This window comes from Xyrauchen texanus, chromosome 36 (genome assembly GCF_025860055.1).
Source record: "Xyrauchen texanus isolate HMW12.3.18 chromosome 36, RBS_HiC_50CHRs, whole genome shotgun sequence".
NCBI classification, from domain to species: domain Eukaryota; kingdom Metazoa; phylum Chordata; class Actinopteri; order Cypriniformes; family Catostomidae; genus Xyrauchen; species Xyrauchen texanus.
In genome coordinates this window covers 20,908,077-20,931,360 of record NC_068311.1, presented here as the reverse complement: position 1 = coordinate 20,931,360, position 23,284 = coordinate 20,908,077, and the positions used below count along the sequence as shown (strand labels likewise).

General features: G+C 41.7%; 1 protein-coding gene across 4 annotated transcripts in view; it reads left to right on the top strand.

Annotated features, from left to right (window-relative positions):
- Positions 1-15,841, top strand: part of zgc:77784 (uncharacterized protein LOC402947 homolog) — an 89,207-nt gene extending 73,366 nt beyond the window's left edge. For 3 of the 4 annotated variants that reach the window (XM_052107280.1, XM_052107279.1, XM_052107281.1), the window contains 5 exons: positions 10,661-10,815; positions 10,917-11,015; positions 11,134-11,283; positions 12,387-12,526; positions 15,181-15,841. In XM_052107280.1, coding sequence (XP_051963240.1) covers positions 10,661-10,815; positions 10,917-11,015; positions 11,134-11,283; positions 12,387-12,526; positions 15,181-15,192 — 556 coding nt within the window. In that variant the 3' untranslated portion in view covers positions 15,193-15,841. The remainder of the gene's footprint in view (positions 1-10,660; positions 10,816-10,916; positions 11,016-11,133; positions 11,284-12,386; positions 12,527-15,180) is intronic. The other variant, XM_052107282.1, reaches the window with a different exon arrangement.
- The last annotated feature ends 7,443 nt before the right edge of the window (positions 15,842-23,284 follow it).

The window sequence follows — 23,284 nt, the reverse complement described above, 5'->3', positions numbered from 1 at the left end:
CTGTCTGTTGATCAGAATCAGGCAGCGTCCTCATCTTCTTTTTAATGGCAGATCACAAACAAATATAGTGAATTATCACCATATACTGAGAGCTTATTACAGCTCACTTAGATAAGAAGTGATTGTCTGAGGGTTATGTAAAGTGAACAACCACAGTTTGTTTACCTTTACAAGATGTACAGGGGCAGATCAATCTGAAAATGATAAAAGAACACCATTTAATTTTTCTATGTAACAAAGAATGTTTCAGACACTTTATTCTATTCTTAATAGATCACATAACAGCATATTTACCTTTACTATTTTAAATAAAATAATTAAAAAAGTTATTATTACAGGTGAAACTCGAAAAATTAGAATATCGTGCAAAAGTTCATTAATTTGAGTAATTCAACTTAAAAGGTGAAACTAATATATTATATAGACTCATTACAAGCAAAGTAAGATATTTCAAGCCTTTATTTGATATAATTTTTATGATTATGGCTTACAGCTTATGAAAACCCCAAATTCAGAATTCAGAAAAATTAGAATATTACATGAAATCAATAAAAAAAAGGATTTTAAATACAGAAATGTCGGCCCTCTGAAAAGTATAATCATGCATATGTACTCAGTACTTGGTTTGGGCCCCTTTTGCATTAATTACTGCCTCAATGCGGCGTGGCATGGATGCTATCAGCCTGTGGCACTGCTGAGGTGTTATGGAAGACCAAGATGCTTCAATAGCGGCCTTCAGCTCTTCTGCATTGTTTGGTCTCATGTCTCTCATCTTTCTCTTGGCAATGCCCCATAGATTCTCTATGGGGTTCAGGTCAGGCGAGTTTGTTGGCCAATCAAGCACAGTAATACCATGGTCATTGAACCAGGTTTTGGTACTTTTGGCAGTGTGGGCAGGTGCCAAGTCCTGCTGGAAAATGAAGTCAGCATCTCCATAAAGCTTGTCTGCTGAAGGAAGCATGAAGTGCTCTAAAATGTCCCGGTAGACGGCTGCGTTGACTCTGGACTTAATAAAGCACAGTGGACCAACACCAGCCGATGACATGGCTCCCCAAACCAACACAGACTGTGGAAACTTCACACTGGACTTCAAGCATCTTGGATTGTGTGCCTCTCCATTCTTCCTCCAGACTCTGGGACCTTGGTTTCCAAATGAGATGCAAAATTTGCTCTCATCAGAAAAGAGGACTTTGGACCACTGAGCAACAGACCAGTTCTTTTTTTCTTTAGCCCAGGTAAGACGTTTGACATTTGAAGCCCATGTCCAGGACCCGTCTGTGTGTGGTGGCTCTTGATGCATTAACTCCAGCCTCAGTCCACTCCTTGTGAAGCTCCCCCACACATTTGAATGGCCTTTTCCTGACAATCCTCTCCAGGCTACGGTCATCCCTGTTGCTTGTGCACCTTTTTCTTCCACACTTTTCCCTTCCACTTAACTTTCTATTAATGTGCTTTGATACAGCACTTTGAGAACATCCAACTTCTTTTGCAATTACCTTTTGAGGCTTTCCCTCCTTGTGGAGGGTGTCAATGATGGTTTTCTGCACAACTGTCAGGTCAGCAGTCTTCCCCATGATTGTGAATTCAACTGAACCAGACTGAGAGACCATTTAAAGGCTCAGGAACGCTTTGCAGGTGTTTAGCTGATTAGAGTGTGACACTTTGAGCCTACAATACTGAACCTTTTCACAATATTCTAATTTTCTGAGATTCTGAATTTGGGGTTTTCATAAGCTGTAAGCCATAATCATAAAAATTATATCAAATAAAGGCTTGAAATATCTTACTTTGCTTGTAATGAGTCTATATAATATATTAGTTTCACCTTTTAAGTTGAATTACTGAAATTAATGAACTTTTGCACGATATTCAAATTTTTCGAGTTTCACCTGTATGTGTATTGTTAATTAGTAAGTGACTTGTTATTATAATATTTATAAATATACAGTATATATTATTATAATAATTACTATCATGCAGAACTATTTGATTTCTCCATTTCTTAGCATTTAATTAAGTATTATTTTGATGTAACATGAATAAAATGATTGGTAAAAGAAATCATTTATGGCATGTATTATTATGCAACAATCTAGGATGACCATCCGTCCACTTTTTTGGACCTGAACAAAGCGAACAAATATATGTAGAGCAACCTGTATGTGACCTGTAAAGCTGGCATTTGCATGTCAATGGCAAAAAAGTCAGCAAATACAATGAGCATGAACCCAGGTGAGGGGAGAAACAATAAAGAGTATAGATTCACATATTATCCACACTAAATATTATGTGACATGAACAAAAAATGCCAGCCCAAGGAGAGTTTGTCATAACAATTTGATATTTAGGGAAGTAGGCTACACCGGGCCATAACAGGATTAAAAACTGTGAAGTATATTATAAAAATTATTTTTTAATGGCATCTGTGTCATGTTCACTGTTGTCTGTCATGTTCACTGTTGTCTTTTGTTTTGTGCTTTTATGTTGAAGCTTAGTTTAGTCCCTGTTTCCTGTTTTGGTTTTTGTAGTCCTTTGTAGTTTCTTCTATTACCTTGTCTTGTTTCACTGTTGCCCTTTGTTTGTCATTTTTGCCACTTTTGTAATTCCTTAGTTTTTCACTTTTGTCACCCTTGTACTTCCATAGTTTTCTTGTTAGCGTTCGTGTTCTCCGTTCATTGTTTTCACCTGCCCTCGTTAATTTGCCATTGGTTTCTGTTCATCACCTTGTTACCTTGTTTGAGTTCTGTTTGTTCATTGGCCCCTTTTTCCCTTGTTCATGTATTTAACCCTGTCTGTTTGTTCAGTCTCTGTCGGTCGTTGGTTGTGAGTGGATGTATGTATCGTTTCTCGTTCATGCCTTTGTCAGTGTGTTCTATCTCTTTTCGTGTTGGTTCGAGGATTACCCTGCTGTTCATGGATGTTTGTCAATTCGTGTTCACCCGTGTGTGAGTTTGTGTTGAGTTTACTTTTCCCATTGTGGACCCCTTTTATTTGTTCCAGTGTTTTGTGTTCATCCTATTGTTTATCTATTAAACCGCTTTTGGATCCGAATTCCCTGTCTGCCTTCTCCTTTCCACATTTGTGACAGAACGACCGACCACAATGGATCCAGCGGCTTTCTTCGTGGGACTGACGCATATGGAGCTAAACATCTGGGAGTTCTCCCATTTTTTCTCCTGCATGGCCGGCTACACCGGTTGGGATGACAACCTCCTGAAGGCCGTCTACATGATTGGGGTACCTGCACGCCGGGGTGATGATTTGCCGGAGATTGGAGACTACACCTGGCAGGAATACGTAAGTCTCGTCATTGAGGAATTCGCTGCCGGGGAACCACCTCTCTCGATCCCGGCTCTCACCTCTGGGCTCCCTGCCACGCCTGCCCCAGAGCCCACGCCTGCCCCGGTCTGCGAGCCAGAGCCCACACCTGCCCCGGTCTGCGAGCCAGTGCCCACGCCTGTCACTGTGAGCGAGGCCACGCCAACCACGAACAGCGTCCCAGCGTTGTCAGCCTCATCCGCCCGGAGGAAGAGGATAAAAGGAAGGGTCTCTGCTCTCCAGCCTCCGTCTACCGCAGCTCCGTCCCCAGAGCGCCCCGTGGCTCGGCCCCCAGCGTCCAGCGAACCCAAGCTCGCGCAGACCACGGTCAACCAGCCCATGCCTGTAACCTCAGACGTCAATGAGCCAGTGCCTGTAGCCTCAGATATCCGTGAGCCAGCGCCTGTAGCCTCGACCATCCCGGAGCCAGCGCCTGTAGCCTCGACCGTCCCGGAGCCAGCACCTGTAGCCTCGACCGTCCCGGAGCCAGCGCCTGTAGCCTCGACCGTCCCTGAGCCAGCGCCTGTAGCCTCGACCGTCCAAAAGCCAGCGCCAGTGGTCGTACCCGTCCAAGAGTCAGCGTCTTCCGAGCTTTCCAGAGCTCCGCCTTCCGAGCTTTCCAGAGCTCCGCCTTCCGAGCTTACCAGAGCTCCGCCTTCCGAGCTTCCCAGAGCTCCGCCTTCCGAGCTTTCCAGAGCTCCGCCTCCCGAGCTTTCCAGAGCTCCGCTTTTCAAGCCTCTCGAGCCTTCCAGGGCTCCGCCTCTCAAGCCTCTCGAGCCTTCCAGAGCTCCGCCTCTCAGGCCTCTCAAGCCTTCCACGGCTCTTCTTCCCGAGCCTTCCACGGCTCCTCCTCCCGAGCCTCCTAGGGCTCCGCCTCTCAAGCATCTCGAGCCTTCCAGGACTCCATCTCTCAGGCCTCTCGAGCCTCCCAGAGCTCCACCCCTCAAGTCACTCGAGTCTTCTAGGGCTCCGACCCGTAAGCCCCTCGAGCCTTCCAGGGCTCCGCCTCTCGAGCCTTCCAGGGCTCCGCCTCTCAAGCCTCTCGAGTCTTCCACGGCCCTTCTCCCCGAGCCTCCTACGGCTCCGCCTCCCGAGCCTCCTACGGCTCTGCACCCAGAGACTCCAGAGCTTTCTAGGGCTCCGCCTCTCAAACATCCTCCGGCTCCACCTCTCGAGCCTCCTACGGCTCCGCCTCCCGAGCCTCCTACGGCTCTGCTCCCAGTGACTCCAGAGCTTTCTACGGCTCCGCCTCCCGAGCCTCCTACGGCTCCGCCCCTACGGCACCACCTTCCTCGGCTCCACCTCCTGAGCCTTCCTCGGCTCCACCTCCTGAGCCTTCCTCGGCTCCACCTCCTGAGCCTCCCTCGGCTCTGCCTCCTGAGCCTCTCACGGCTTCGCCTCCTGAGCCCCTCGAACCTTCCTCGGCTCTGCCTTCCTCGGCTCTGCCTCTTGAGCCTCCCTCTGCTCTGCCTCTTGAGCCTCCCACGGCTCCGCCCCCTGATCCTCCAGAGGTGTCCATGGTTCCGCCTCCTGAGGCCCCAGAGCCTCCCTCAGCTCAGCCTCCTGAGCCTCAAGAGCCTCCCTCAGCTCAGCCTCCTGAGCCTCAAGAGCCTCCCTCAGCTCCGCCTCCTGAGCCGTCAGAGCCTCCCTCAGCTTCGTCTCCAGAGCCCCTCGCAGCTTCGCCCCCGGGAACTGTCCCTGTCCTGAGGCCGCCTCCCAGGCCTCCTGTACCTGTCCCTGTCCGATAGCCGCCTCCCAGGCCCCCTGGACCTGTCCCTGTCTTGTGGCCGCCTCCCAGCCTCCTCGAACTGTCCATGTCCGCTGGCCACCTCCCAGGCCTCCTAGACCTGTCCCTGTCTTGTGGCCACCTCCCAGGTCCCCTGAACCGGCCCTTGCCAAGTGGCCAGCTCCCGGGCCATCTAAACCGGCCTCCATCCTGTGGCCACCTCCCAGGCCCTCTGAATCGGCCCCTGCTCTGCGGCCATCTCCCAGACCACCTAAACCTGTCCCTACCCGGTCTCATTTGTATGGACTGTCTCATTTCCCCTTTTGCCCCGGTGGACTGCCTATTTACCCCTTTTGCCTCCTTGGACTGCCTGATTGCCCCTTATGCCCCCTTTGGTCTGTCTGTTTGCCCCTGGGTCCCTCACTTTGTTCCTTGTGGTTTTTTTTGTCATTTATTTTTTTTAGGATCGTCTGGAATCCGATCCTTTGAGGGGGGGTTCTGTCATGTTCGCTGTTGTCTGTCATGTTCACTGTTGTCTTTTGTTTTGTGCTTTTATGTTGAAGCTTAGTTTAGTCCCTGTTTCCTGTTTTGGTTTTTGTAGTCCTTTGTAGTTTCTTCTATTACCTTGTCTTGTTTCACTGTTGCCCTTTGTTTGTCATTTTTGCCACTTTTGTAATTCCTTAGTTTTTCACTTTTGTCACCCTTGTACTTCCATAGTTTTCTTGTTAGCGTTCGTGTTCTCCGTTCATTGTTTTCACCTGCCCTCGTTAATTTGCCATTGGTTTCTGTTCATCACCTTGTTACCTTGTTTGAGTTCTGTTTGTTCATTGGCCCCTTTTTCCCTTGTTCATGTATTTAACCCTGTCTGTTTGTTCAGTCTCTGTCGGTCGTTGGTTGTGAGTGGATGTATGTATCGTTTCTCGTTCATGCCTTTGTCAGTGTGTTCTATCTCTTTTCGTGTTGGTTCGAGGATTACCCTGCTGTTCATGGATGTTTGTCAATTCGTGTTCACCCGTGTGTGAGTTTGTGTTGAGTTTACTTTTCCCATTGTGGACCCCTTTTATTTGTTCCAGTGTTTTGTGTTCATCCTATTGTTTATCTATTAAACCGCTTTTGGATCCGAATTCCCTGTCTGCCTTCTCCTTTCCACATTTGTGACAATCTGATCTTTTTTGTTTTTATTTTATACTGTTGTGTTGTATTTTATGGCCATTATTAACTGTATTAATGTTACTATTTATGAAATGTATTAAATACATTTTATATATTTAATTAAACACATGAAATATATTGAATTAATAAATTAATTAATAAATGTCATTAGTATAAATTGTGTTATTAAAATTATTGGTTTGATAGTATCATTAAAAAATATATTGATTTATTAAGTAGCTTCAATGTAACTAACTACTTTTTGATAGTAAATTGTTAAAAGCGTAGCTTGACTGTAGCTTCACTACTTAAAATTATGAGTAGCTTGTAGCTTGTTGTTGTTGTTGTTGTTGTTATTATTATGAATATCAGAGTATTGTTTTCCTGATTTCTTCACTTTCACACATTCAGGCAGTGCATGGCTGTCTAGTTAAACCCTCACTGTCATTTAATTCAGCTGAAGAAAAACTGTGGATTGTTGATCTCATGTTATAAAAGTGATCTCATGTTATAAAATGCAAATATGAATAGATTTTGAATTTGAACCAGGAGTGCAGTGTATGTTACAAGGGAACTGGACCACAATTTACTTAAATTGGATCAGAGCACTTTTAAACTCTGCCATTGCTATGACAATCAGTACATGTCTTGTTTACTGTCAGTTGTGCATGAGAACAAAATCCCTTTAAAGATGCAGTTTTTAAGATCCAGAAACCCTTGTTATTAATGACAAATATGGCAGTTAAAAGAAATGCAGCCAGCTGCCTGTTGCTCGTGATCCTGCGCACACACTCCATAGGGACAAGAACAAGCGAGCATCGACGAAAAAAATTAGACTAAACGTGATTCAACGGCATCATGTTGACAGATGAGGTAGCATGATTAAAATTACACAGAAACTTTGAGACTGCATATTATATTTGACTCTCCAGCAGGGCTGGACTGGGAAGAGAAATTGGCTCGGGATTTTACATAGCAACTGGCCCAAAAGTTGTTTCGCGACCGACCCACCGGGCAGCTCGGTACTCCCGGCGGCCAGTCCGCCACTGATCGGCCTCGAAGTGCGTTGGCCCACTGGGAAAATGCCGGTATTCCAGATTGCCAGTCCAGCCCTGCTCTCCAGTGCTGGAGAGTGTGGACAAAGTGTGGATATAGGTCTGGCTATGCGAGGCTGTAGTTTGAAGTAATCACTTTTCTTTTCATGATATATTGACTGCATATATCCCCCCATTCCTGTGGACCACCATAAATTTGAAGGGCTGAAGTGCCAAGTACCAACGAGTGATCTGTGCATTGGTATCCTTCATACAGTGGAGCCACTGATGCAGGGTGTGATCTGAGTGGAGGATGAAGGCCCACCCCAGCAGGTAGTAGCGGAGGGTTAGGACTGCTCACTTGATGGCAAGACACTCTTTCTCGATGGTGCTGTACTTAGTCTCTCTCAAAGCAAGCTTACGACTAATGTACAGCACGGGGCGCTCAACTCCCTCCACCTCCTGCGAGAGCATGTCCCCCAACCCCCTCTCTGATGCATCTGTCTGTAAAATAAAGGGGAGAGCAAAATTAGGAGCATGTAAAATCAGCCCACCACTGAGTGCAGATTTCACTCTCGTGAAAGCCTGTTGGCAAGCCTCCGTCCACTGGACCGGATCTGGTGCCCCCTTTTTAGTGAGATCAGTCAAGGGGCTGGTGACATCAGAAAAATTAGGAACAAACCTCCTATTTGGATTTGGGACCTGGGCAGACCGCTATCGCTGTGGTCTTATCAATTTGGGGATGTACCTGCCAATCACCCAAGTGGAAGCCAAGATATCGTACTTCCACCCACCCAATTGTGCACTTTTTTGGGTTTGCCGTGGGCCCCGTCTGCCTCAGCGACCTCAGGATGGCTCTCAGATGAGGATATGGCTCTACCAATCATTACTGTATATAATGATATCATCTAAGTAGGTGGCAGCTTACACAGTATGTGGCTGGAGGATCTTATCCATGAGGCGCTGGAACATGGTGGGAGCCCCGAAAAAACTGAACGGAAGAGTGATGAATTGGGGTTGAAAAGTCAGTTTTTTCTCTGGATAATAGAGTTTAGGGTATCTGCCAATATCCCTTAGTTAAATCCAATCTCTAATAAAATGGAGCTGCACACAACCGATCGAGCAGTTTGTAAATTTTGGGCATTGGGTATGTATCAAATTTAGACACCGCATTGACTTTCCGGTAATCAACACAGAACCGGACTGACCCATCACTCTTAGGTACAAGAACAACCAGGCGATTTTTCTCCCAATGGCAGGCTAGCACCTTACATAGCAGCTCTGCCGCCATTGGTGTATGAATGTGTGTGTGAATGGGTGAATGAGACGCAGTGTAAATCGCTTTAAATACCGTTAAGGCTTAAAAAGGCGCTATATAAGTGCAGACCATTACTCCCATCTCGAGCGTTGCCTCTAATTCATCACAAATCACCTTTTTCTTGTGTTCGGGTATGTGGTATGGCCGACTATGCACTACCACTCCCGATTGGGTCTAGATATGGTGTTGTATGAGGTTAGTCCGACCGGGAAGAGGCGAGAACACGTCTGCAAACTCTTTTTGCCACCTGGCCACCTCCGTTAGCTGGGACTGTGAGAGGTGGCCTCCACAAGGGACTGGGGAGAATGGATCGGCTTTGAACTTAACCTCTGGAACTACCATTGCCATGGACACGGGGACCGCCTCTCTCCACAATTTAAGGAGGATGAGGTGGTAAATTTGACGTGCCCCACCTCTATCGTTCGTATAATTTCAAAATTGAGATCCCGACTCACCGTGTAACATCAAATGGGTTCTTGTCACTTGCCGAGTAATTTGGAGCTCGACGTGGGGAGTAATACATGTACTTTGTCTCCTGGGGAAAATTCCCATAGCTGGGCACCCCTATTATACAGCCGGCTTTGTGTCTCTTGAGCTTGGAGCAAATTCTGATGTGTCAACTGACCCAGTGTGTGTAGCTTTACTTGAAGATCAAGGTTGTACTGAATTACATTTTTGCTCTGGGAAGGTCCTTCACAGGGCCGGCGTCCATACAGGAGCTCGAAGGGGGGGAACCCTGTGGAGGTTTGTGGGACCTCCCTGACTGCGAATAATAGGCGGTCCAGCCATTTTCCCAATTTCTAGCGTCCTCGTGTGTGAACTTACGAATCATGTTTTTAAGGGTTCGATTAAATCGTTCCACCAGCCAGTCAGTTTGCAGGTGATAAACACTGGTGCTAATCGATTTAATCCCCAGAAATTCATAAAGTTTGCATAGTGTTCGTGACATAAACGTTGTGCCTTGGTCGGTGAGGATTTATTTCAGAATCCACACCAGGGAGATAATTTTGAAGAGTGCCTCCGCTGAGATATTGCGTAAAGGCACTGCTTCCGGATATCATGTTGCATAATCCACCTGGACTAATATAAAACTGTATCCACTTGCTGACCATTCTAATGGCCCGATGAGGTCCATTCCAATTCTTTCGAAGCGGGCCTCGATTAATGGAAATGGGCGCAATGGCGCTCTGGAGTGGCCAGTGGATTCACCAGCTGATATTCATGGCATGCCGCACACCATCGGCGCACATGCCTGCGAATGCCCGGCCAATAGCAGCAGTAGCAAGTGGAGGGCCCACTGGGCTTGAGTCCAGCTGGAGGCGGTGGTTGAGTGCTCAAAGAGGCCCAGGAACACCTCTGGGTCATCCTGAGGGCCCATCTTCGTCAGGAGGAAGTGCGGCTTCATCGCTGCCTCTGGGGTTGGGGCGAAGGATCCGTAGAGCCTGGGCCCGGAAGAGCTCCTGGAAACTTGTTCTACTTTTCACAGACAAAGTATAGGCTTTACAGCTTCATAAACAAAGAGCAGGCTTTCAGATACAGATGTGGCTTTTCAGCTTCATGCAACTCTCCCTCTCTCACTGGCATTCTTGGTGGCCTTTTCAAGCCCATCGCTGTAGTCACTGTAATGAGAAACAGGTGTTACGCATCATTAATCACCAGGTGATGGCCCTTACAGCTTCCTCTCTACCCAGTGACAGACACATGACCACGTCCCACTCCACAGGCTCTTTTAACTGTAAGTTGGGACTACCATTCCTATAGCCACCATCTTTAGCATTACGATTTTGTTCATAAGTATGGGAGAAATTGTAATATACAGTCTCTGATGATAATCAGCTGTCAACATTCGAGTGTGTGGTATACTTCTCAGTTTCTTGTGATTATGATTCCTGAGTAAATACATTTATGCCACCTCTATGCCTCATTAAAAAAAAAATATTTGCAGGGTAAAGAAAAACACATTTAGATGTCAGATAGAACAACCTAATTTAACATTTCAGTTTCAATTTTTTTTTCTGACAAGTGGATAAGCGTTTATGTCGAGCCCTGCACAAACAAAACTGTTGTTTTATTGCTCACTTAAGTGTCGATGGGTTTTTGTTTGTTCAACAGGATGACACAGTGTGCAAACAATGCACAGTTCTCTCTCTCCGACCCAAAGCCGTTAACAAAGACAGAATCTCATAATGGCACCGTTCCTCACCACAGTGGCCCTTGGAGAGACATTCATGAAATGGAGGAACTATTCTCCAACAATACAGGCACAAGTAGGCTCTTCACCTCTGCAAAATATCTGTTTTTATTATGTGGGCAATGATTATGTATCATTTCATCGTCTTTGTTTTCTTATCGCCTGCACTGTTATTAGGAGAATTCATGTCGTACCAATCATCAATTCAGAAGCCTAGACCTAAAAAGAAATCACAGAAAGATGGCCTTGCGAGACGGAAAGTGTTGATACCAGGGAGTAAGAAACCACAAAGTTATTAAATTATTGATTGAACAGAAACTAAAGCTGTTGTTCCAGGGTAATAATGGATTATTTGAGTTATATATCATATTTTTGGTCTTCTGTGTCTCCGCAGACCTGCCTCCTCCCCCTGAAACCCCCCCTGTCATAGAAGACCCTCTGAAGCACCTGACAGATATCTTGGACAACAGTGGCAGCCGAACTCCCCCACAGCGCAGAGAGAGGCGATTAGACCGCAGAACAGCAGCACAGTGGAGCACAGAAGGTCAGATTTTGCAGAAAACAAAACACTCATATTAGATTGCCTTGACAAAGCCACTATACTGTTATTGTACAAACTAGTTAATTTAGATGTTATCACATGAAGCACTTAAAAAAAAAAACTGAAGAAACTGACTCGCAACACTCTAGCAACACCCTAGCAACAACTTAGAAATACCCTAGAAAAGCCCTAGTAACAACTCAGACTGCCCTATCAACCAGCAATCAACGTAATAGCATCTGACAAGGAATCACCAACAACCCCCTAGTACTCACATAACAATGTCCTAACAATGCCCCTAACATCTGATGAGGGACCACCTACAGCATCCTAGCAACCACTTGGCAATGCCCTAGTGACAATCCAGAATGCCCTAGCAACCACCAAGCAACGCAATAGCATCTGACAAGGAACCACCCACAACATCCTAGTAACTACATAGCAATGTCCTAGCAATGCTCGAGTGACAATCCAGAATGCCCTAGCAACCACCTAGCAATGCACGTGCATCTGATGAGAAACCACACACAACAACCTAGTAACCATTGAGCAATGCACTAGCAACACCCTAGTGACAACCCAGAATACCATAGCAAATACATTGCAATGCCCTAACATCATTACGAGTCACCACTCACAGTATAATAGCAACCACTTAGCAACACCCTAGCGACAACCCAGAGTGCCCTAGCAACACACTAGTGACAACCCAAAATAGCCTAGTGTAACCAGTCCTACTCGACCCGCTCTGAGTGGGTTTAAAATCGGCGTGGGTGTTTCCGGCATGGGAGGCGGGTGCTCTAACGAGGAGGCTAAAGGTTACAACCTCTAGTGTCAGTCAGTATAGTGCGCCTAGACAGTCTAGTGCGCCTTTTGGGGACAGGGGAGCGAGGTTTACACATTGCACAACTACCTACCATCTTGCTACCATTACATTTGCAATGTCCTAACATCTGATGAGGAACCACTCACAGCATACTAGCAGCCACATAGCAACTGACGAGGAACCTCCCTCAACACCATAGAAACCTCTTTTCCTTTGCTTTTTGTTATATTTGTTGCATTTCTGTTTCTTGGGTTTGACTGGTTAATATTGCCCTTCACAGATGAAGACTTAATCCAGTACTTCAAAGCAAACCTGCTGTCTAGCGGTCAGATATCTACTCACTGTTCTCTTTCGAGAAGCTCCGCCTCTCAATCCTCCACAGCTTCGCGTTCCCTGGGGGCAGGACGGAGGAGAAATGAGGTTAGATGAGTACCGTATCTGTGTTTGTGTAGGACTGTGTATCTTCATACTGTCTGGTAGCACATGGGTTGAATAAGTTAATTTGTCACTCGCCATGCGCAGAGGCCTTGCAGCGTTGTAGTAAATTAGCAATCGATAAGCCTCAGGACACTGTGTGTTGGAACTGGAAGCACATTAAATGAATCTAGCAAATGATTCCATTTCCACTTTTAAAGAGAAATGTTGTCTCCTGGGGGTCTCCATTGCATTGATATTCCAAAGCATGAATGAGTATTAAAAATACAAACCCCATTGCTGCTTAGAACTACATGGAATATTTCTGTTACTATATGTAATTTTACTGGAGCTTTAAAGACAAATTCTCTTGACCAGTGCAGTTTCCTTTACTGTGTTGGCATATTTAATATTCTATCAGGAAGTTTGGGTGGGACATGGGTAATTGTTTGTGTTTAGATTTAAGTTATTCAGCAATACATATAATTAGCAATTTTACACATAATAATTACTTAAATAAACCTCTACAGTGATGAACATGTTTTCAGTTATTGAATTGAAAGTCATTTTGGTATTTTTTCTAAGTGGTGAAAAGCTAATTTCCATAACATAGGATGGCAGGCAAAGAGTCAATTATGTTAATGAGGAATGTCTACCTAATAGCTCGGAGAAACTTTAAAGGAATAGTTCCCCCAAAAATAAAAAAAATATCTCATTATTTACTCAATTTTACACCATCCCAGATGTGTATGACTTTCTTTCTTCTGCTGAACACAAACAAAGATTTTTAGAAGACTATTTCAGCTCTGAAGGTCCTTTCAATGCAATTGAATGGTGACCAGACCTGTCAAGCTCCAAAAATCACATTAAGGCAGAATAAATGTAATCCATAAAAATCCAGTGGTCTAATATACAGAATGTTTTCTGAAGCAATGCAATCAATGTGGGTTATAAACAGATCAATATTTCAATCCTTTTTACTATAAATCTCCTCTTTCACTTTCAGAATGTGAAAGTAAAAGTAGAGATTTATAGTTAAAAAAAAAATAATAAAAAAAAAGGATTTAAATATTCATCAGTTTCTTGCCCACATCTATTATATCACTTCTGATGACAGACTTAAACACTGGAGTCTGATGGATTACTTTTATGCTGCCTTTATGTGATTTATTTAAGCTTGTCTGGTCACCATTCACTTGCATAGTATGAACCTACAGAGCTGAGCTATTCTTCTAACAATCTTTCATTGTGTTCTGCAGAAGAATGAAAGTAATTTACATTTGGGATGGCATGTGGGTGAGTAAATGTTGAGAGAATTTTCATGTGAGCTCTCCCTTTAACCCAACCCCCAAACCTATACCTAACAAATCAGGTAGCGCTCATAAATACTCATGAATTACATATAAATATAAATGACACTTCCCTTGCCATTCTATGTTTAAAAAATGGACACAATTTTTTTATTTCTTCAAACTTGATACATAATGTTGTAGATTTCTCCTTTTTATCATCTAGTCTAGGAAAACCTTATATCAAAGGGCTCAAGTTCCATCACAGCCAGGAACCATGATTTGCTACTTGCTAGTCCTTTGCAGATAGTGTAAGCAAATTTAGTACGAAAAATAATATGACTTGAAAATCATGTCATGACAATAATAGCCAGTAGATGGCTACAGTGTTCTATGCAGCCACCTACTGTGTAGTCTGATTGTTTGTTGTAACCTAATTTTATATCTTATCACAAGTAATGCATTTGGATATCTATCTAGACATTATCAAACTATTATTTGTAAAAGTTTAGCATTTTAAAATGTATTTGAAGTCAGTTTATGCAGTTAACAGAAATGTATATAAAAAAATCAATTAGAGTATAAAACAGAAGAATCACATTTTTATAGTAAAAATGTATTTTGCAAACATTTTCATGTCAGTGAGGTGAACAGCAATAATAAACAACAAGAAATGCATAAAAAAAGAACAAACAGTAACCAACAAAAAACAGTAATAACAGTAAAGAATGATGCAATGTATTTATCCATGGCAGTGTGTAGTTATTATAGCATGAACCTTGCAGATGGATTTTTGCCCTGTGTTATAGTCTCGCCAGTTCATTTGTGTGTGTGTGTGTGGGTGGGTGGGTGTGTGAGTGGGTGTGTATGCTTTGCAATCTGGATGTTTTATAGTCTCACCCTTTAATTTCTGTGTCTTTTTTCAGCATATGGCTGAATAATTAATTGTGTTTGACAGATAAAAAAAATGCAATGTTATGGTCATTTTCAATGGTCGGACAATTTTGACTGTGAAGACGAACAATAGCCCTTTATTTATAACAACCATTTATCAAATCATGCCCAATTTTTTTTATTTATTTTTTTTGTATGTTCAGATGGCAAATGGAGGAAAAGTCACCAACTCTTGTACCATTCAGATTAAGGGAACCATTTGTATTAAATCAACAAGAGATTCCGGTCAAAAATGACTTAAGACCATATTGTAGGAGGGTTAAGAAGTACACTAGCATATAGATTTCCTCAAAGCTAACACACATAGACTAAAAGCCACATAACTTTTTATTTCACTTGGTTTCTACTGTGCCAGGATAAGATTGCTTTGCAATAAAATTAGAGGTTTAATGTAATCTTGCATTTGTTTATTTTCAGAATATTGTATGAGGATGTTGCCCTTGGCTCCCTGTTGTTCATCACCATCCAACATGCAACAGTCATGCCATGTATATGCCTCCATGCTCCTGTCCATTAGCTCTCTTCAGTTCTGATTTGTCTTTTTTATTTTTTTGTTTTTTTTAGAAAAATGTCTATCAAAACGTTTTCCATTGTTGCCCTACCTCTTTATGTACATATATTTTTGCAATGTTTTTCCAGGCATGCTGGAAAGTGTGCTATTTTATTATTTATTACTATTGTTTATTGTATTATTAGTTTAAAAAGAAATGAAATGTTCAAAAACATATTGTCAGAAAAATCAATTTAGATAAACATGATATTTGAATGTATATGGTGCATACATGTATGCCTGAATGTCTACAGTACAAAAGTGTTAATTTTTGTGACAAAATATAGCAAAACTTATCAAGCACAGACAGTCTATGTGAAGAAACCATTAAAACATTAGTAGGCCTCTAGAATACCAGATGTTTCTTGTTGTGAATCTTAACCCGTACTCACTGAAGGTTCTGTTTTTTACCCCTGGAAAATTGATCTCACTATGTCAGGCTGCCTTTCACAAATGCATTAATCATATGCAGTTTTATCAGCAACATGCTTGGATTGCATAGTACAAAACACAATAAAACTCATGCTCTAAGACATTTTTACAGTACTGATATTGATTTATTTTTGTATTGTTGTGTCAATATACCTTTGCACTTCGTGTGTGTGATTAATGATAATGCATCATGTAAATCCCATTAATTTGATTAGTTATACCAAATGGTCCATGGGAGGAATGATAAAAACAAATGGAAGTCGCCTCACCTTTGATTATATTTATCATGTTAAGGACATCCACTAAAGTCTTTCAAAAATCTAATTCCTACAGTGCATTCAGAAAGTATTCAGACCTTTTCATTTTTGTTTTACACTTCATGTTGCAGCCTTAAGCTAAAAGGCTTGAAATAAAAAAAATGTACGGCAGTCTACACCCCAATACCCCATAATGACAACCAGATTTCTGATAACTTTGCAAATTTACTAAAAAGAAAAAACTGAAATATCACATTGACACAGCCTTAAGTCGTCTTGGGTGTGATGCGACAAGCTTTGCACCTGCCTTTTATTTTTATTTTTTTGTTTGTTTTTTTGCCATTCTTCTCTGAATATCCTCTCAAGCTCTGTCAGGTTGGATGGGGACTGTCGGTGTACAGCCATTTTCAGGTCTCTCCAGAGATGTTCGATTGGGTTCAAGTCTGGGTCACTCAAATACATTCACAAAGTTGTCTCTGTGTGCTTAAGGTCATTGTCCTGTTGGAATATGTACTTTTTTATGTGTCTTGCCCTGAGGAGAGTCTTCTGTCTGGCCACTCTGCCAAAAAGCCAAGATTGGTGGAGTGTTCCAGTGATGATTGTCCTTCTGCAAGTTTCTCCCATCTCCACACATGATCTCTGGAGCTCAACCAGGGTGACCATCGGGTTCTTGGTCACCTCTCTTACCAAGGCTGTTTCCCCCCAATTGCTCAGTTTGGCTGGGCGGCCAGCTCTAGTAACAGTCCTGGTTGTTCCAAACTTCTTCCATTTAAGAATTACGAGGCCACTGTCCTCTTGGGAGTTTTTTTTTTTGTAGCCTTCCCCAGATCTGTGCCTTGACACAATCCTGTCTCTGAGCTCTGCAGACAGTTCCTTTGACCTGATGGCTTAGTTTTTGCTCTGATATGCATTGTCAGCTTTTAGACCCTATATAGACAGGTGTGTGCCTTTCCAAATCATGCCCAATTAATTGAATTTGCCACAGGTGGACTTCAATCAAAGTGCAGAAACATCTCAAAGATGATCTAGAGAAATGGGATGCACCTGAGCTAAATGTCAAAGTGTCATATCAAAGGGTTTGAATACTTATGTCAATGTGATATTTTAGTTTTTTTTTTTCTTTTTAATAAACTTTAAAGTTATCAAAAAAATGTATTGTCATTATGGGGTATGGAATGTAGACAAAAAACGTGATAAAATATATATATATTTAAAGCATTTTAAAATAAGGCTGCAGCATAACAAATTGTGAGAAAAACAATGAAGGGGCCTGTATACTTTTTGAATGCACTGTATATACAAATGCAGATGCAATAAACCACTAGATTAGATTCAGCTTTTAGTAAATTGAATTCACCCTCTGAATTGGTTTAACTGTATAGAAATTATTCCAAACCTGAAAGGCTGTTATTTTGGTGTTGCTTTTGCCAAAATGTTGCTGTTTTTCAAATTTGCATCTAAACAACATCGGCATATGTAAGAGTATCAACAGCCTTCAAAATCCCAAGAACTTTAATTTTCAGTTGCTAAACAAACACGGAAATGGAGAAACAGTTCTTGATATGTTTAATGAATACATTAGTCTGTTTTAGGGCCTATTGGTAGTGAGCCAGAGGTAAGTGTGTGCGTAACTGTGTACTGGCTCACCTGAGACCGCCCTCCCTGGAGAATATCATTTAGAAATTTTAACAAACACTTCATGACCTCTGAACATCTCCGCCAATTTTTCCTTGCCTCTGAGTCAGACCCTTCTCACCTCTCACAGTAGCAAACAGGCACAGTCAGTTATCTCGCATGCAGTGTATTTAAAACGCTGTGGGGACTGCTGGGTTTAAAAAAACAAACATTTGAAAATGTATGCTAGTGTGGGCTGTTGCTGGGATACGTGTGGGTGATGCTGGGTGGTTTAGTTAAATATGGGTCATCACAGTATGTGAATAGTCTTATCCCTACACTCATTTCATATGGTGTTAAAAATAACCCAATATATGTTCAGAGCCACAAGAGTCCCCAAGAATTTGTGACAAGTTAGTTCTTCAAATTGAGTTTGTCTTGCAAGACTCTGCGCATACAGGCCAGTCGATTAAAATTCACTGTATTGATTGGTGAGGAAGTGAAGCAACATTAATGGAGCACTCAGGATTGATTAAGTTATTTTCTGGATAAGCCGACACATTGGAGCCCTTTAAATGTGGACGTGCTTTTGATAAGAGTGCAGGAATTTATGAAGGGCTGTAGCTTTTTATAGAGAACATACCTGTATAGGATTTGTCATTGCTGGGTTATAATCCAGAGAAGGCTTCATTAAGAGGCCACTGTTGTTAGTGTTTCTATTCACAAGCTCTATGGAGTAGTGTTTTATATTGTAATTGTCAGTATAATATAATATGCCACCATAACAAACTGAATTGGGAATGGGGGGAGCTCCAATACTGGTTGGCTCTAACTAATAAATGTGGATTAATTGAGCTATGCCTGTGTTGGATCATTGTCTAATTGAGGAAAAATGACTGACACAATGTATTAAGAGTGCATTAATGCACATATGCAACAGGGAAATTAAGTAGAATGAATTAATGAACTGCATCTTAACTTAAGTTGCTCTATGAGGTGTAAATGTATGTTATTTTGTCCACTTTGATTTTGGTTTACATAAAACTGAAATGCAAATGGATGTGAATGTAGAGCAGCTCCAATCAGAGAAACATGTAACACTCATACTAAAAAAAATCCTGGAGCTTGTTGTTAGTATAGACAGAAAAGTAAAATATTTCTCTGATTATGCGTATTAAATTCAACTGCATTAAAACGATGAGATAAATTCACACCTGAAAATATCAGCGTGTGCATGAGGTTTTAAAATACGAAATAATGAGGATTTGTCTCCACCTAGCGGTAGACCAACGATGTACCCTAACGTCGATTAACCTTCATATGACGTTGAGATGACTGGTCAAGAACAGAGTTTAGCGAGTTGAAACCAGATGGTCAATCAAGAAGACACACAACAACAGCCAAAATGTGTGCAGTCATCGTCTAACACTCCAGTTTGCCACCTACATCGTGTGTTATCGTGAGTCATTAAACAAAAATAATGAAATGCAAAGGTTGATAAAAACATGAACAGCTCTCTGATATGTTAAGGCAATGTCACATGAGTAAGAGTCGCGCTGATATAATATTAAATCATGTACGTTTGAGACAAAATGGTCAGTTTGAGCATTTTCTTCGCCACCAATGAGAATAGTTCCAAAATATTCCAACGCATCAAGCACAACGCGACTCTGCACTGTTATCACAATAGTTAATAATCACAAAATAATTCGTGTTTTTAAAACGAATCATTCACTTTTACTTTTTTTACATACATTTCTACTATGCCAATCAAATAGGGTGTTCGAATCCTCAGTATTTAAAGGAATAGTTCACCCCAAAAATTTAAAATCTCTCATCATTTACTACATCCTCATGCCATCCCAGGTGTCTTTCTTTCTTCTGCTGAACACAAAGATTTTTATAAGAATATCTCAGCTCTGTAGGTCCATACAACACAAATTAATGGTGCCCAGAAATTTGAAACTCTAAAAAGCACATAAAGGCAACATAAAACAAATTAATATGATTACAGTTGTTACATCCATGTCTTCAGAAGTGAAACGTTAGGTGTGGGTGAAAAGATATTTAAGTCAGTTTACAATAAACTGTCCTCCCTGCCCAGTAGAAAATGAATCGCCTAAGAAAGAAGAAGCATGTGGAAGTGCAAATGAAGATTTATAGTAAAAAAAATAATAATTTTTAAATATTTATCTGTTTCTCACCCACACCTATCATATCGCTTCTGAAGATATGAATTTGACCACTGGAGCCATATGGATTACTTTGGACCTTCAAAATTCTGCCCACCATTTACTTGGATTTTATGGACCTACCGAGCTGAGATTTCTGGATAAAGTAGGTCCAGGAATGTATCGTATACTACTCATCTCTTTACCTGAAGAACATAGGCTCATAGATCTGCTGAGGGAGAAGAATTTCTTGGGAGAATCACAACATTTTCTTGTTCCCAGACACACAATTTATTCTTTATATTATATCAAAATGTCAAAGGTTAATATGAGTAGGTTATCTCTCTCCATGTGGAATGTAAATGGGTTGGGGCACCCCATAAAAAGAAGGAAGGTTATTTCTTTTCTTAAACATAAGAAATATGATATAGTGTTTGTTCAAGAAACTCATCTTTCCCCGCAGAAAGCTGAAAATGTTGGGAAGATATGGGGTGGTCATGTTTTCTTTAGTGCTGGCTCAAGTAAGAAGAGGAGAGTCATTATGATGATATATAAATATCTACAATTCAGATGTCTCAAACAGATTAAAGATAAATTAGAAAGAATCATTATCGTTTTAGCAGAAATTCAGGGGCAAAGTCTGATTTTGGCAAATATTTACACACCTAACGTTGATGATCAGGGATTTTTTATTGATCTTGAAGGGATGTTGCAAGTCACTGGCACCCCTTATGATATAATATTGGGAGACTTTAATCTTTTGATGGACTCAGTCCTTCACATAGTGAATCTAAAGTGTGTAAGCCCCCTAGAGCTACACTGAGGCTTCACAGGATGTGTAAAAATCTTGGTCTTTTTTTAAACCCATCTGGTAGGGACTATACATTTTTTCATCAGTCCATAAGATTTATTCTAGAATAGATTTTGTTTTATGTCTAAGTGTTGATTGAAGTGTTGAAGTGTTAAGTCATCTGTTGTTGATTGCTCAATTGAAGACATTTTAGTCTCATATCACACCTGGTGAGTTTAGTGGTGCTGCCACATACAGAGAAAAAGAAATCATATTGTTGGCGCTTTAATGTATCCCTTTTGCAAAATCCTGATTTTCAACCAATGTTAAAGTTTGAAATCAGTGTTTATATGGAGATCAACTGGTCCTCAGTGTCCTCTGTGGGCGTGGCCTAGGAGACACTTAAGTTCTTAGGGGTTGTATCATGTATGCCTCATTCATCAAAAAAATACAAAGCACGAGAACTCGTGGAACTGGAAGGAAATTTTAAAAGTGCCGAGGCAGAGCTGAAGTGCCGAATGCCGTCTAATGGCCTCAGAGAATTGACCCGATTGAAAAAACAGATATAACACTATTTTGTAAGAGTTCTATCTTGATCTTTATTGTTCCACAACTTGATAAATATATTAGGAACTTTGTAACCATTTAATTGTCGACTGAGCAAAACAATTCTCTTGATTCTGAGATAACCTTGGAGGAGATTGACGAATTAATTAAGGCCTTGCCTACAGGCAAGGCTCCGGGGCCAGACGGCTTTGCCGCTGAATTTTTCAGATCTTATGCTACAGAATTGGCTCCACTTTTGTTAGAAGTTTATATGGAAGCATTAAAGAATGGAAGCTTTCCCCCTACCATGACACAAGCCCAGATCAGTCTGATTTTTAAAAAGGACAAAGATCCAAGCTTGATCCAGCTAGATGTAAAAACATGGTCAAAAATTCTAGCTAACCGATTAAGTCAAGTTATGACATCTCTTATACATATAGATCAGCTGGGGTTTATTCGGGGCTGCAGCTCTTCTGATAGCATTAGGTGTTCCATCAATATCATGTGGTCAGTGGCCATTGATCAGACTCCGGTCGCTGCATCTCACTTGATGCCGAAAAGGCATTTGATATGGTAGAATGGGATTATCTTTTTAAGATTTTGGAAATGTATGGGTTCGGGAGTACATTAATTGGTTGGATTAAGTTACTTTATAGACACCCTGTAGCAGCGGTACTAACAAATGGATTAATTTCAGATTGTTTTACACTGGATAGGGGCACTCGGCAGGGTTGTCCTCTTTCCCCATTGTTGTGCCCTGGAACCATTAACAGCAGTGATAAGAAGGGATGATTTTCCAGGGGTGGTGGTGGGAGGTATGGCGCATAAGCTTCTGCTTTATGCAGATGATATTTTATTATTAGTTTCTGACCCTGCTAGATCTATGCCTTGCCTCCACAAAATTATCCATTCCTAATTTATTTAGCATTTGCACATGGTTTGGACTAAAGTGCCCCGAGTTTTTGATTCTGACATTTATTTAAATGTTGCCTCAAGCATATGGCTGAACTCTAAATTACTTATTAATAAGTCCCCTTTCTGTTGGTCAGTGGATTGTGGGGGGGTTACTACACTCGGTGACCTGTATGAGAGTGGAGTACTGAGATCTTTTGATAATTTGGTTCAACATTTTAAGATTCCTAGATCCCAGTTCTTTGGGTTTTTACAGCTGTGCCACCTGCTCTGTACTGTTACCCCCCTAAAGCGGCAGATATTTAGGGAGTGGTGATTACTGCTTTTGGGAAAGATCATGAAGTTTCTGTGTATTACTCCCTGTCTTCTCTCAAGAGATTATGGGAGAAAGATTTAAAGTTGGTATTGGAGGATGGAGAGTGGGTTAGGGTCCTAAAAAGCATCAGCAAAAAGATGCTTGTTTGTCGCCATCTACTGGTGTAAGATGTAATGAACAGACATGGTTACTGAACAAATCAGTGAAATCGAAATAAAAGGGGAATCAAAATCCCCACCACTATTTGTAAAGCCATAAACACATTTTCCCATTGCTGTTGCACTCCACTTCAATGCGTGGCCTTCTTCGTGACTGAAATAATATTACAGCTACTTGCTTATTCATTTTGTGTGTGTTAATTTTGGCACTGGAAATGCACAGGGAGATGATTGGAAACTTATTGGCTTGCAGCCACTGTTTCAGTTGTAAAATGAAATTAGATGAGCACAAATATAATAAGCCAATTAGTGAAGCAGGGGCATGGATCCACAGTGATGTTAAGCCTATTGAATCAGCCACACTGCATTGTTTTCCATGATTCCTTCAGCACTTGAAATTAACCATGTGTCCCAAAATGAGCTTTTAACACATCAGAAGCCATTCAGGCAGACACAGTAGTATTACAGACAGCATGTGAGATAATAGCCATTGTTGCGTCATTCCTAAATGGCTCCACACCCATGATGCAATAAATGATGTCATAATGCATTGATTGCTATGCAGAGAGCATCCTGGAACAGACAACCACAAAACCCAACAGAGAAATGGAGCTTGTATAATTGAGAAGTGAGTTAATACTTTATCATGATTTCCTCAATTATACAAGACCAAGTTCTGTGTTGCACCCTGTGCCTCTAGATTCCCTAACAACTATGTGTTTAAATCATTACTGAACAGGATGTCAGGGTGTCACATTTATTTCTTTTTTTTCCC